Below are 14,976 nucleotides of genomic sequence, written 5' to 3'. Positions count from 1 at the left end.
CCTACGAGCCCACGAGGTGTCCATCTATTATCCAATCAACTGCGAGAAGGCGGGACCTGCTCGATAAAACAAGCTGCGATTGGTCTGTGAGGCTGTCTGTCCGGGCGGGGTGAGGGACAGGGACGGGGAAGGGGTGTGGGGGGCAGGCCGCCAGGCCGCTGTTTGTTGTCATCCCAAGATGGAGTTTCTGCTGGGGAACCCCTTCAGCACCCCGGTGGGGCAGAGCCTCGGTAAGGGGGCGAGCAGGGGCTGGAGGGATAGCGGGGCTGTGGGCCTCCGGGCGGTGGGGGCCGGTGAGGTGATGTGGAGGATGTGGGGGGGGGGGGTCTGTGAGGGCCTGTGGGGGGGGGGTGTCTGTGGAGTTAATTGGAGGAGATGAGGCCTCTGTGGGGCTTATGGGGGGTGTGGTGTGTGTAATGGGGCTAGTAGGGGTTGGGGGGGCTCTGGCCGTGGAGGGGTTTGGGTTTGGTGGGTGCTGTATGCCCTAGTGTGGGTCACAGAGGGGTCTGTGGGCAGTGGGGGGGGGGGGTGGCTTTGGGCAGGCTGTTTGCCATGGGGGGGAGCGACACTACTTCATTGTGGTTGGTGGGTGAAGGGAAGTTGTTGTCCTCTTTCTGCTCCCTGTGTGTGCCTGGTTACAGAACAGCACTGGGGTTCTGCTGCCTTTAACCCAAAGTGTGGAACCCCCCTGGGCCTGTGCATGTGCAGGGAGGGTGCTGTGGTTTAGGGGTACAATGCTCCGTCTTCAGCCCAGAGCTTCCATTGTGGTTTGCTCATGCTTTGTGGACTTCAGACAGGTTATTTTGGCTGTGCTTCCACTGGAAGACTGGCCAAGGCCTTCCGGGGCTGCTGTGGCTGCTCCTCCTTCCTTCCCTCCCATAGATGTGTTGACTTTCAGCTGTGGCAGGTCTGGTTTTGGGCTGGGTTGCCACAGCCAGGACCGTGGGAGGAAGCCTGGGCACCACTTGTGCAGAGTTTGATGCCTTGCCCATGGTTTGGTGGCCTGGCTTTGCTCTCCTGCTCTCTTCTCTTAGACCTTGAAGAGCTAAAAAATCCCTTACATTGGGAAGGAGCAGCAGAGCTGCTCAGGTTCCTGCAGTGAGGGGTCCCAGGAGCCAAGGCCACGTGCAGTTGAATGCTCTGCGTTTCAAAACACCAGGAGTTCTAATGCCTTATTTAGGAGTTATATATAGCACATATAGCCTATAGCTATTCCATGTTAATTTATGGAATCTTGGTCCACTTGTTCCTTCAATTTCCAATTGGAAATTAAAGGGGAAACATTTGGCAGGCGACCTAGTCGTGGCCTCAAAGCCCAGAGGTTATTCTATAGTAATTTCCTCACCTACACCTTGCAGAGGTGAAAGGCCCTCACATGGGTGCGTCTCCCACCATGCACTGAAAATGGCTGGACTCTGCTTTGTCAGGCTCTATGGAGCATTTGTGTAACTTGCTGGTTTGCTTTAGCCATCTGGGGTGGTTATTCCCTCTGCTTAGGGAGAGAAGTGCTGAGGGTAAGAATGGGAACAGGGAAAGTTAAAGCAAAGGCACTTTAGAATCATGTTTGTGTTTGGCCATCTGACCACATCTGCCGGGACAGCTGGCTGATAGCTGCTTGGACAGGCCTTCTGCAGTGAGTGCTGTTAAAGGGAAGGCAATCATTTCTCATCTATTTATTGTCAGTTCCTTTTAGCATCAGTAAGTGTTTTAAAGGGGCTTCCTTAAGAATTGATGGTGGGGGGGTGTTTAGCACTAAAAGCTGCTTTTCTAACCTTCTGCATTCCAACCTCTGCAGAGGTTTTCACAGCTCTTCCATCCCCTCTTTGAGCAGTTGCTTCCAACTTGGAGGCTTTGAACACAAAGCTCCAAAGGAGCTGCTTTCATCAGCTGAGGCTGGGGGGGGGGGGGGGGGGGAGGTGAGGGGCTTCTAATGCAGCTTCCCTTAATGCAAAATCAGCTGTGCTTTAAGAATGGGTTCTCATTCTGGGGGGGGGGGGAGAAGAGGGAGCTGCAGATCTTATTTTGGAAGGAAGGTATTTCTGCTGCTCATATCCCTGCCAGTTATCCCTTCCCTGAGACAACAGGGAGACAAAAGCATGCCTTGTTCTCAGACAGTGCTATTTGCCCACTGTTTCCACAGGCTTTTTTTTTTTTCAATGAGCTTGTGGAATATGATTTTCACTTATGTTCTTCTTCATCCTTTCAAAGGAACTGAATGATTTTGTGTTTCTGGTTCAACATATTGTGTTGAACACAGTTGTGATGTTTTCAAGCGAGGCCTAACACTCACCAGAAGGGAGGAGTGCAGCAAATCCTGTAGGTCCATCAGCACACCAAGAATGTGTGTGCTCTGCCAGGAAGTAGCAGTGAGTTCACATGAAGATTTAATTAGGGCTACACGATGTCTGCAGAGAAATGCCAGGTCTGAAGGAGCAAAGATGTGGGAGAAGGTTTGGGGAGAGGTAATACAAGGGATTTTCTCTTTTCCTCCTCTTTAGCTGGATAATGTCTGAAGCCAGACAGGCTTTTTATGTGAACCCTTTTGCTTAATGTGGCAAAGTAATGCAAGGATGAGCTCGGAGGATTTGTAATGGAGATGGATGGAGTCTCCTGAATCTAAAGTGCCCGTTTAAACGGCAGCCGGGTTCCTCATCGCTGAAAGCTACCTGATTTTTGAACTGACTTTATAATAGCCTCTATTTAATTTCCAGTGGTGGCAGAACCAAAGCTGTATAAGCCATCACCATGGCCAGTAATTACAAACCGCACTTCATTTTGCTTTGATGCTTTGATTGACCTGTGGACACTGAACTGCCATTATGCCTCCAGCAAGGTCCTCTCTTGAGTGGAGGAGGTAGCTTTTGATGGGGCTGTTGTGTGGAGGGTGCTGGGCTGCTGTCTGAGAGATTCCTGAACTTATCTTGTTCATTCCATATTGCCTTTAACCTGGAAGGAGGTAATAGCATCACTTTGCATATAAACTGAAAACCTCAGCCAGGACTTTGTAGCAGAATCCAACCCTGCCCAAAGGCTGTGTGAGCAAATGGTGCTCTTCAGCATCCCAAGGCACTTAGAAGTCTTCCTGGTCCCTTCAGCCCATCACAGTGGTGGTGGTCAGTGCTTCCTAGCAGGCTTCCTTGGGAAGATCTAGGGATTGTGTGTTGTTCCTGGTGTATTGTGAGTGTTTTTTTAACCAGTGCTGCGTGCTCAGCATGTGTTGAACCCAGTAACCATTGGTGATGCTGCACAGGGAGAGCCCGGAGAGCATTGGAGCTTTCACTGGCAGCTTGTGCTGGTGGCTCTGGCCAGCTGAGGGCTGATGTGCCACCAGCCCTGGAGAAGCTGGCAAGGGTCTGGAGGGTGAAACTGGCTACTGTGGGCTTCATAGGCTGCTGAGTATGGCTGGTTTCTGATCCTTTGTGGCTCTGGGTGTTGGCCTGGTTCTTATAACCAAGCTGTTGATTTTTCCCACTTAGTGCTGTAAATATGATGGACTAAATCTTTAGAGAAAAGGATTATTGTGAACAGGCCTCCAGAGCAGCGAGGAGGAGAAGTGCAGGAGGATGGGTAGTAAACCAGCAAAGACAGACTGCTCGCTGTATGGTGAGGAGCTGGCCTGGGGGAAAAAGCAGCAATTTACAGTAGTGGGAATTTGCCTTGAGATCGAACATCCTGCCATAAATTGTGTTTTATCTCTCTTTGTTCAAGGGAGCCATCTTTAAAGTGTCACCACTCGATTCAAGGTTATTAGAACAAATACCCTTGCCATCGTTTAGCAGAAACATCTCGGATGATTAAAGCTGATTGAATTACAAGAATGGGGAGTACTGGTGCCTTCATTTTTGCTTACTTGATATAGACCATATGGCTTCCACATGAGGACACAGGAAAACCAGTTCCATTTTGTCATATTTTGAGGGATTTTTTTTTACCTCTGGAGATTTTACAAAGGCTTCAAGACAGTGCTGATGTGTTTGAATACAAACCAAATCTTGCTGCTGTCCCACCACCCAGCTCCCTTAGGGCCGAAGGGGTGAGTTGGGGCAGGGATGTGTGAAATGGGGTGATGGATGGGCACATCCAAGTCCGGTTTGGGAAGGGCTGTGGTCAGGGCTTTGTGTGGTGCTGAAGTCATCCTTTCAAGCCCAAAGACTGCTTGACTTGGAGCCTAAGACTTCCAGGGAGAGAGGTCCAGCGCCAGACTTAAATGCACAGAGGCCTGAAAGGTAATTTTAAACTATACAGTAGGAACTAAGGTGTTCTGCATAACTGGGGGTGTTGATCAGGGTTTACCCCCCTGTTCCCTGCTGATGAAGGGAGGTCTGAATGAAGGGTTCTGGTTCAGACACTTGCCTTCCAGTCTGTTTTCAGAGGAGGAACAGTACAGTGATTTAATGGAGAGTATTGTTTAAGGAGGCTACGAAAACAAGGCTTCAGCAAGAGATACCGAGGCACTTTATTGAAGCACCGGTGAGGCAGACAGCTTTGCAATTGATTTTTATCAAAAGCACTTGCAGTTTCCATTCAGGGCTATTAAATTGATAATAAATGTGGTGAACAGAGTCTGTTTCCAGAGCTGCTGGTTCATTCCCCTCCCTTTAATGAGAAAATGCCTCAGCTTGGGAGGTGCATAAACACCATTTTATTTTCCTTTCCCTAAGAAGCACTTAAGGCCTTTCTTCAGGTTTCTTCTGTCTTAGGATTTTTATGAGTCTTGGAATAAAAGTGGTTCCTAAATGAATGAGTTGATGGCTACGTGCAGGAATAGAGGAATGTATTGCAGCCAGCAGCCCATGATAATCCCCCAGGAGGAATTAACCCAGCCTTTGTTGTCCACATACACAAGTTCCCTTCAGAGTGAACTTACTACTTTGCTGGGCTGTAAGTAACCCATGTTTTTAACAACAAACCTTTCCCCAGCACCAGAAGTCAGTGCTTAATGTGCACAGCATAATCTTAGGATCTGGTACCAATAAAGTGATGTGTTTGCAGTGTGCTGCTGGGGTCTGAATCCTTTTATTCATTGCATTATAATGAAATAAAGCTGTAACCATTGAAGTTCTATGGGAAGCTTTTCTCTGGACAAGGTAGCAGTAACTAGATGCCCACAGTATATGCTGCACGGTATCAGAAAGATGAACTTTGTGTTTTCCTGCAGTGAAGAGAGCACAAGAAGTTCTCTCCTCAGAGTTTAAGTGCTTTTATAGGTATTCCTGTAGCTGGTCAGTTGGGAAGGATCCAACCCCCTGCTGCTCATTTAGTGCTAGTCATCCAAAAGAGTCTGATAAAGTACTTTTAGTTTTATAAGGTTATTTGGATCTGCTTTCACTTTGGAACAATGGATTCTGTTGTAAGGCAAATCCGCATGGAATATGAAAATGGATCTCTTTGCTTTTTAAAGGAGCAAATAACTTCTGAGTCATGGATCTGGCAACTTGGAGAAACTACATACATGTGTGAGGCTGGGTAATTAGTATAATGCCATTTAATACTAAGGCTCTAAGACTGGATTTATTTTATAGGCACAAAAGCAGACTGTAGTTCATGAAGGTATTAGAACATGCATTTTTGAGTAATGCAGTTTTATCTCTTTCAGCACAAGATACTTGAATATATACTCCATATGTTTCTAATAGAGACCTTGATGTGAGAGGTTGCAGTGTGAGGACAGCTCGTTCCCAGTTTGCTTCTCTGCTCACATACTGTGTCTTTAAACTGCATATTTCATATGTGCTTGACTAAAAGCACAGTTAGAAAATCCCCCACAGACCCTTCCAACTGATTTCAGATTTCAGCCAAAAGAATTCTCACCAAAAATAGCAGCATTGTGTTTTCCTTGGCTGGATTAAGAACAGGTTTAAATTAGTGAGACTTCCCTTTGATTTCATAAACTATGGTGAGGTTTTAATTAAGCATCTCTTGAAGAGGCTGGAGGCATTTGGTAGCGTTGTCAGTGCTGATGGTCAGTGGGGGTGGAACTGGATGATCATAAGGTCCTTTTCAACCCAAACCATTCTGTGATGATCCTTTGTGGGGAAAGGTGCTGCATGGTTCCTGCAGGGCTGGTGCTCATCAGGCTTGTCCCGGCAATCTCCTTCCTCATGTGGTGTTTCGTGTTCGGGTAAATTGTTTCACACCCTGTTTTGGTTTCAAAATCCATGCAATGTACAGGCAATAAAAAACCTAAATGTTTGGAGAACCCAGGGGAGAAAGCAGCACTGTAGGAGCCCTGAGCAGTTGAAGTGACCTGAAGGCCAGCCTGCAGAGCACCGTCTTCCTCCCTATGATGAATCTGCACAGATCATCCAGAATGACTTTTCCATTTCCACATCTGTCTGAGGAATTGTTAGGTTTTTACATAGAAGAAACTTGTTGCTGAGGATACAGATCCTATCTAGGATGGACAAGCCTCATCTTCTTTGCTTGCTTAGTCATTCTGCTGATGGTTCTCCCTGATTGCTTTGCTCGCTTGTTTGTTATCAATGGGAAAGGACTCTTAAAATTGAGAACAAAACCTCACTGGTCTAAAGGCTTTGCCTTTGCTTCTCTCTTCCCTTAGGAGCAGGTCCTTTGCTGCAGGTAAACATGTCTTTACATAACTCATGGAACCACATCTTCCAATCTGTAGGTGTTCTTCCCATTGCTCAAGAGGAGATGCATATAAACGCAACCAGTCTGTTATTGGCAGCACTATCTTTGTATTTAAATATGTACTCTGTGATTGTTCTGTACCTGTCAGAATTATAAGGTAGCGCCCATAATGTAGTAGCTCATTTCAAAATCAGGGATTAAGGAAGAAAAGTCCCTTTATGTATATACCCTGCCTGTGTTTAGGCAATTCCTGGCAGGGTTATGTAGAGTCCATGTACCCATGCTTCAGTATCTTTCAGTTCACAGAAACCCTTTGGCAGCTCAGGGTTAGCCACGTTGTCTCAGAGCATTAGGAGACTCAAAGATAGAGAAGATAGGAGAAACCTGTTGAATTATTTGTGTGGTTCATAATCTTGCTTTCTTCTTGCAGGCGAAGGCAGGCTGTTCCCCAGCTGGTCCTCAGAAACCTTCTGGCTCCCATTACTTTGGGAAGAGATTCTTGGTTCAAATTTAGATCAAAGCAAATGTACACAAGTGGAGGCACAGATTGGTGCGTTAAACTGTGCTTGAACCCCAGGAGCTTTGTAGAGCCTTGGCTTCTTATGCTGAAAGCAAGAGACTTTGTTACTTCCCAAATGTGCTCAGGAACGATGAGGATATTGTTAATGTGGATGTGTTGCATCATCCCTATTTTTGTGTAGGATGCATCTCCTGCAAGAAGTGTGGCCAGCTTTGTATTTGTCCCAAATAGCAAAGCACTCACAGGTCTTGTGGAGATGAGTAAATGCAGAAAGTCCCTCTTAAAACCTTGTATTTCCTGATTATTCTATGTTTTTTAACTTTAGTTTTGTCTCAGTTCTAGTTTTCTGCATTTTTCTTCCTTTTGGAAGAAAAAGGGTGTCCTTCCTGCCTGTAACCACAAAAAGGTACCCTGAGCAGCTCTGACAGTGTTAAAGATTTTAACCAGTTCATTGGTTCCTAATGTAAGGTATTAGTAGAGAAAACAGACAAACTTTATTAGAACATTTGGGATATTTCATCTGGAAATCAGTCTCCACATTGTGACCAGTTATTCCCTGAACTCTGGCTAGTCTTTTTTCCAAGCAATTATTATGGTGTATGGAGCTGATTGAGAGTGAGAGGCAGAGGTTAAGTAGGATCCAGCTTGTATTTGGGTTCGAGTTACTCTATCTAATGGTTAAGCTGCAGTAAATGGCTTGATTTTCATTATCTTTGAGCTGCTCTTTCTCTCCTGATTTTGAGTTCTTCTAATTAGAAGGGTATTTTAATGAAAAGAGCCATCTCAGACCTTTGTGAAATGTTCTGTTAGTGCAAAGAATGGGAAATCTGAAATCACTTATTAGACAAGAAGTTGTTATGGCAACTCTACAGTGGCTGCCTAATGGCAGAGTGAGATCAGTTTGTATTTACAAGTGTAATGAGCAGTTCAGTTTGAGCAGCTGTCAGACTTGACGTGATCAAAGTTCAGCAAACATCCCAAATGGGTCAGTGGTCAGTTCGGATGCTGGATCATGTGTGGGTTTTACCTCCTATCATTAAAACCACCTTTAAAATGACTTGGCATAGCCAGTGAGCAAGAAACCCCTCTTCCAACTAAGTTCCTTAAAGGGTATCAGCCTTGAGTCTTGGTGCAGCTAGTGAGGTATTTCACATGTAGCATCCCTTAAAGCAATCCTTAGTCTGCATGCTGGCTGTTGCTGATCACCAGGGGAGAGCTGAAATGGTGCCACCTCTCTCAGGCAAGCTTTTTACCCCTAAAGGGCACCCTTTCATAAAGACTGTTTCATTATACTGGTGTTGGTTGCTTAGGAAGCTGCTGCTGGGCTGAGGACGGACGTGCGCAGTGTACATGAACATTAAAGCCAGAAGAAGCTGAGAAAGTCTTGATCCACTCAAACATTAGGGGTGCCCAGGAGAGGCTTAATCTCAGCTGAAGCTGATGAAGCTCAGTCACTGAGTGGATCATCAGCAAACAGGACCAGGCTGGTGCTGGTACCCATTGCTTTTCCAAGCAGGAGCAGTGACACAACATGTATCAGTGTCACACTGCCAGTGAGGTTTGTATTTGGTATTCAGTATCCTGTCTCATCTCCCATACTCATTAACAAGCTGTAAGCAGCAAGGACTGAGGAACTGGTTCTCTGTGGATTCCAGGAGGTTGTATATATTCACACTGGGAAAGTTCCCTTCTCATCCCTGCTCCTCAGTTTTCAGAGTGCCCTTTCTTCAGATCAGCCCTTTTCATTTGCTAGGGTTCACTCTGAGCCAAACTCTTTGTAAGCCGTGCTCAAAACGTGTTCTACTTAGAGGTTTAACTGCCCAAGGACCAATAGGGTTCTTATCCCAAAGTAAAATGCAATCCCCTGCACATTTACACTGGTTTTACTTTTACCACAGTAATAGCATCATGTACAACAGGCAATTGCAGTGGAATGTGGTATAGTGGGACAGTTCCTGACCTGAAGAAGTTACATGACTCAGTAACACCAGTTGGGGAGCAGAGACTTAAGGGAAAATGAAAATGGTAGCCTCAGAAATAGGCATTTGCATGCTTGACCTGCTCTTCTTGCATTGACATTTTCTATTTATCAGTCTTTTTCAGGGTTATCTGTGGCAATGCACTTGAGAAGCAGGGCTGTAGAAATGCAGCAGTGTTTTTACTGGGGTTATTAGCAAGAAACCTGCATTTCTCAGCCTGGACAGGCTGGAATTGCACACATGCATCTTGTTAATGTCACCTGATTTGCACTCAGCTTTCCTGAGAAGACTGTTTGGAAACTTCAGCAGGCATAGCAAGCTTGGCTCCCTGGAATGGGCAGCTGGCAACAGAGCCCTTAAATGAGAATTGTCAGGAGTGATTCCCGGTACCTAGAGGAGCAAGAGCCAGCTCTCCCCTCTTCCTGTGATGAGAACACTTAGTGTATTCCAGACACTGACCTTCAAGCTATGAAGAGTTTGAATGGGATGGGAGCAAGCTGCCTCGTGCTCAGGTCTGCTGGCATCTTATAGAGCAGTGTGAGGAGAGGCTCCTCGCTGCCTACTTCTATATGTGGGATTATGATGGTTTTCCAGAGGACACAGCTCTCACCTTCATAGTAATACAGCTGGGTAGGGGAACATGCACATGAAATAGTCATTGCAGGAGTTGCTTCATTCTTAACACACAATATCCTGTAGCACACTGCAGCTAAGGGAGTAAACTTGTTTTTCCAGCTCCTTCCTTTGTAGGATGGAAAGATTCTGCCTTTTTTTTTTGGCCCCTCATTAAATGTAATCAGTGTTTTCAGTTCATTTTAAGCATGTGAGAATGTGGGCAATTGACTTGAGTAACCTGCAAAACTGATCTAAATAATACTAATGTAGGAGCCTGATGGATTCTCTTTGCCTTAGAGTCTGTTTGCAGCAAACATGTTCCAAGGGAGTGGGTGGGAGGGAGAGGTCTAAAAATATGGGGCTGGATTTTCAGAGTGTGCAGCTGACATGGATTAAAAATTCCTCAAACATTTCATCCATGAAAGGCAATTAGGTTTGTTTTATGAATATGAAAAGCACGTCGCTTGTAAGTACTGGAGTGAAGTCCCAAGTGAGTTATTAGAACTTGCTTTACTCATGTAGTACAAAATTGGCCATCAAGAGCTGATAGATTTCAAATAGAGCTCAGTGCCACTCGGATCAGCCACAAGTTTCCATGAAGCTATTCCTTTTGGCCTCAGCTGTAATGACTGGATGCTGCTGATGGCCTGAACAGGGCAGCAGGGCACACATGAGGCCACCTTGTTGCTCTTGATGCTGCTTTGACATCTTGTGCAGCTTGATGCCTGCAGTTCTGGGTGGTAGAACTGCATCCTCTTAACTCCTGATAGTATCTTCCTATCAAATACATTCTACTTTGTATTGTGGTGGGGTTCTTCTGCATTTGGGGGGGAAATGTTTTAAAAAGCCATTTGCAACAGTTTATTTAAGGAGCTGTCATCCTGGTGTTCTGTGTGACTTGGAAAATAGAGCCTTCAGGCAAGTTAGCAAAGAACTTGAGAAGGCGATCAGTCCTTTCAGCTGCCCCTGATCTCAGATTTAAGTTAAGGCTGATAAAATGCATACCCCCCCCTTTTTAGCAAATGCTTTTTGGCATTAGGACAAATTCATGTCTATGTGTAAGCTGTTTTAAGAGCTTTCTTGCAGTATTGGGCTTGTCTCTTTTGAGTTCTCTTTCTGGTGAGAAAAGCTTCTCAGGTGCTAAGGGGTGCTTGGGAAAAGAATCTATTTGCAGCTTTTTCTAGTTTAATGTAGAGGTTTTTTGGGGTTGGGGACAGCCAAAGACTCAGCTCCTAAGAAATGTTGTATTTCTAGTGTTGGTCAACAGGAATTATTCATCTGACATGTGGTTTAATAGCTGAGATTTCAATTAAGGGCCTGGTAGCCCCAGTTAAGGAACAAGGAGGTCCCCCGATCATCCAAATTCATTGGAGAAATAAAAGCTCTTTGGCAAGCTGAGTTCTGCCTATGGAAACGATTAAATGTTGGGGTGATGTGGTGTGCAGCTTACTGTGGCCAAAGGAGGAGGATGTTTGGGTCACCGTCTCCATGCACTGACCCGCTTAAGTAGCACAGCACTGATTAGTTCTTCTGTGCAGAGTCATATGGACAAGTTGTAGCAGTTGGATTCAGACAAGGCAAATCCAAGGGGGAACATTCTATCACCTCGAAGGTTTTAATGTATGCTTTCGTGCCTCTCATCTAGATGGACACATGGAGTGTGATAATATTGTACTACTGGAAGCATGGCCTCATAGATCACAGATGTTTGCCAAGCAGAGCCGTCATCTCCCCCTCTACAACCATGCGAGGGGACAGTCTGTCATGAGATGTGGCATGTCACGAAGGAGTAGCTGGGTTGTTGCTTCCCTACAGTAAATCACACAGCAAACGCCTCCATTCAAATCCTCTAAAATCCATTAATACAGGGTGTATATTTTCAAACTGCTTTGACCTTCCTGATTGAAGGCTTTAGCATATTGAAGCGAGCAGGTCCTTGTTTGTCGCTTGTAAAGTGGCACCAGAGGATGAGTATCGTGGCTTTGCAGGGAGATGGGAATCTGGCCAAGGTCACTGCTGAAAGAGGTGAGGAGACGTGCAGTGCAAGCAGAGTTTTGGGGAGAAGTGCCTGTGAATCACACAAATGGCTCTCTGAGCTGCTGCTGTGTGACCTAGCTCTGAAGGACAGCTATTTACAGTACATGGGTCAACACACTTGCTTTAATGAGTGTACAGCGCATAGGAGGGAGGCAGGGGGCTGTGTGTTGCTTTTAAAGCTGGGGAGAATGAAGAAGTGGGAGGGATTTCTTCTTGGGTTTAAAGAAGCAATGGTCTCTTTCTGCCATCTGTTTTGAAAGAGAGCAACTTCTATACATGTCATTCAGCGGAGCGTGCTGTCAGCAGCAACAATTTCTGCTGATGGGGGAACTTCAGTGAGAAGATGCATAACAGAAGTCTTTATTGTACAGAAACACACCGTTCCGCTGCGGATCCGCATTCCAAATGCTCTTAAAGGCTATGACTAAAGCATCGTTTGTGCCTGAGATGAATGACATCTGAGTACAGAAACTGCCTGGACTAGGTTACCCTGTCAGGCCATTTCTGCACAATATAATAGTATAGTACTGGGAGGTCCATCTCGTTTTACAACCTGTAAATGCATTGAGACCTGTGAGATGTGATAAACTGAACTGGTACACTCCCTTGCCTCCTATGTGATTATTACAAGGATTGCTGTTTTGGTTTTGTTCAGGAGAAGCTCTGAGCATGAAAGAAAAACCATCTTTGTTATACAACTGTTAATATTTAATGTGTTAATCCATTCACCTTGCTCTGCTGCTGAAACTGCTGTAACATGCTCAGTTAATCAGTTATAGCTTCCTGCTCTAGAGAATTTGGGGCGGTGATGTCTTTCCTATAGCATAGCTAAATCACAGGAATGCTGTAGCATAACTGAATATCATGTGGTCTTTAAAAAGGCCCAGTAATTGCATATTGCTTCTTCATGGTTGCAGGGAAGTGTGATTCAGAAAGGTTTGGAGAAGCCTGGCATTTGGGCAGCACCTTCAGGAAGAGGAAAACCTGAAAGTTCATTGGGGAAAATGACAGTTCCCGGTTTACCGCTGAGCCTTCAAACAGCATTGGAGCTAAACATTGATTGCACATATACTTGTCCACAGCTTCTCTCGTTGTTTTTAGGCTGAAAGAGAAGGCTCCAGGGAGGCCTTAGAGCAGCTCCAGTGCCTAAAGGGGCTCCAGGAAACCTGGAGAGGGACTTTGGACAAGGGCCTGTAGGGACAGGACAAGGGGAACAGCTTTAACCTGCCAGAGGGGAGACTGAGATGAGCTCTTAGGCAGAAGCTCTTCCCTGTGAGGGTGCTGAAGCGCTGGCACAGGGTGCCCAGAGAAGCTGTGGCTGCCCCATCCCTGGCAGTGTTCAAGGCCAAGCTGGACACAGGGGCTTGGAGCAAGCTGCTCTAGTGGGAGGTGTCCCTCCCCATGGCAGGGGGTTGGAACTGGGTGAGCTTTAAGGTCCCTTCCAACCCAAACCATGATTATTCATTTATTCAGCATGAGAAACTTGGTCAAAACAAGGAGTGGAGGAAAAATGACTTCATCCCAAAGAGTTTCACCATAAGCATAGTTAAAATCAATTGCAAAATCACAACGGTCGAAGCAGGTGACCAGTGCTGAGCAGTACAACCCAGCTCACGTTCTCTGTAATGCCCTGCCGTTCCGATTGAGCCCGTTTGTTCAAGCTGACTGCCTTTTCCTTTGGAAGTGTGAAGCTCAGCATTTTCAGAGCAGTGTGAAATAAGGAATGTAGAAAAAGGACTCGGAGCAGTGAGGTGGCTAATTGAAAACTGCTATTGGAGCTGTGCTTTCAAACAAAGAAACTGGCAGGGGTTTTGGACTAAGTCACTTCAGGAGCTGAGCTTTGATCTGGCATCTTGAATAAGTCCCATTTATTTTCTTTAATAGCAGCATTTTGATAAAAAGGCAGAAAACCTCCTCTTGGTACCATAATGTCTAAGTGCCTGCGACTGTCTTTCTGAAAGAAAATAGAGAGAAAGCAAGACTCTGAAGTCCAGGAGTATCCAAGCGTGTTATTCGGGTTATCTTCGTCCTCCAAGTGAGGTATCTTGAACTCAGCAGCTATGTGAATGCTGAGGATCTTTAGTCTTATCTTCATTTTGCTTGGACAGCTGAAATATGCTTCTCTGGTCTTTTCCCCACGCCTTACTGATGGTGCTGTGCAGGTCACTGCTGATTTGTTGAATCTGAGAGAAACTGCAGCCACGAAACGTAGTGATGCTTTAAAGCAATGCATTTCTATAAGCTACAGCTCAACGGAGAGATGCCATTGCCTCAATCAATAGCTTATCTTCCCTTGTGAGCTATCCTGCCTCTTCTGCATCGCCTTGCATCTGGTTTCCCCTCAAAGACCTTTGTCCCTGCTGTAAAAGCATTTTGCATTTGACCTTAGTGATAGCCCTTGGTCTGAGAGGCTTTTCCTGCCTCCACGAGAGGGGGACCAGTAGGATGGAAGTAAAAGCCCACTAATGGTGCGGCTTCTTCTGTTCCCTGTCACGCATCACGCAGTGAAATAGAGCACATCTGACTGTTTGATTTGCTAATGTGAGGCTTGGAGCACAGCTGGCAGGCAGCTGGACTGTTAAGAGGCAAGACAGAGATCTAAGAGCCACAATCTTCTGAACTTCCAAGTAGAAAAACACCCCAAACAAGATGTTTTAGGCTGCCTGACGAACGCTGTCGGAGGGAATGGGAGAGATTTGGAATTGGAGCTTGCTCTTGGATCTCTCTGCTATGGTGTGAATGCTTCCTGTGTAAACACAAGGTGATTTTTGTGTGTAATCCTTCCTAAATATATGAATTGAGAGTCTCTTAAGCAACATCTGGAGAAGCCCCAAGAGAAAACTGTGCTTTCTGTGAGCACAAAGATCTGTTCATTCACCAGGTTCTGGGATTCAGGCAGAAAACAGTGCAGTTCTCCCACTTTCATTCAGTGCGATTCCTTGTTAGTGCAGCATTTAGATTTAGATTCAGATTCCTTTTCTTCCAAGAACATTACCCAGCACCACAGTCACTGGTACTGAGAGATAGACCTTTCTAGGGACATTTCCACCCTGGTTGTGCCTCCTATCATCATTCAGCCACAGGAGCTGTTCTCAGTGCTTCCAGCCCTCGGTCTCTGCTGCATCACCGCACATATGGCATGTGAGTTAAAGAGCATCCGCAGTCCAATGTGTGCAGTCCCCATCTCAGTGAAGTCTTGAGGCTGTCTCCATTGGTGGGTTCAGTGTAATGGTC

At 45.8% G+C, this 14,976-nt stretch overlaps 2 protein-coding genes across 4 annotated transcripts in view; both read left to right on the top strand.

Moving 5' to 3' along the window:
* The window catches only part of FLII (FLII actin remodeling protein), a 167,263-nt gene that overhangs the window by 116,314 nt on the left and 35,973 nt on the right, over window positions 1-14,976 (top strand). The gene's annotated exons all lie outside the window — the stretch shown is intronic.
* The window catches only part of TOM1L2 (target of myb1 like 2 membrane trafficking protein), a 51,863-nt gene continuing 37,006 nt past the window's right edge, over window positions 120-14,976 (top strand). For 2 of the 3 annotated variants that reach the window (XM_062618993.1, XM_062618992.1), the window contains exon 1: window positions 157-230. In XM_062618993.1, coding sequence (XP_062474977.1) covers window positions 179-230 — 52 coding nt within the window. In that variant the 5' untranslated portion in view covers window positions 157-178. Of the gene's footprint in view, window positions 231-14,976 lie in introns of all 3 variants that reach the window. The other variant, XM_062618991.1, reaches the window with a different exon arrangement.

Source organism: Pezoporus occidentalis, unplaced genomic scaffold (genome assembly GCF_034315485.1).
Source record: "Pezoporus occidentalis ecotype Australia unplaced genomic scaffold, CSIRO_AGI_Poc_V1 ctg208, whole genome shotgun sequence".
Taxonomy (NCBI): domain Eukaryota; kingdom Metazoa; phylum Chordata; class Aves; order Psittaciformes; family Psittacidae; genus Pezoporus; species Pezoporus occidentalis.
This window is presented reverse-complemented; position numbering and strand designations above follow the sequence as displayed.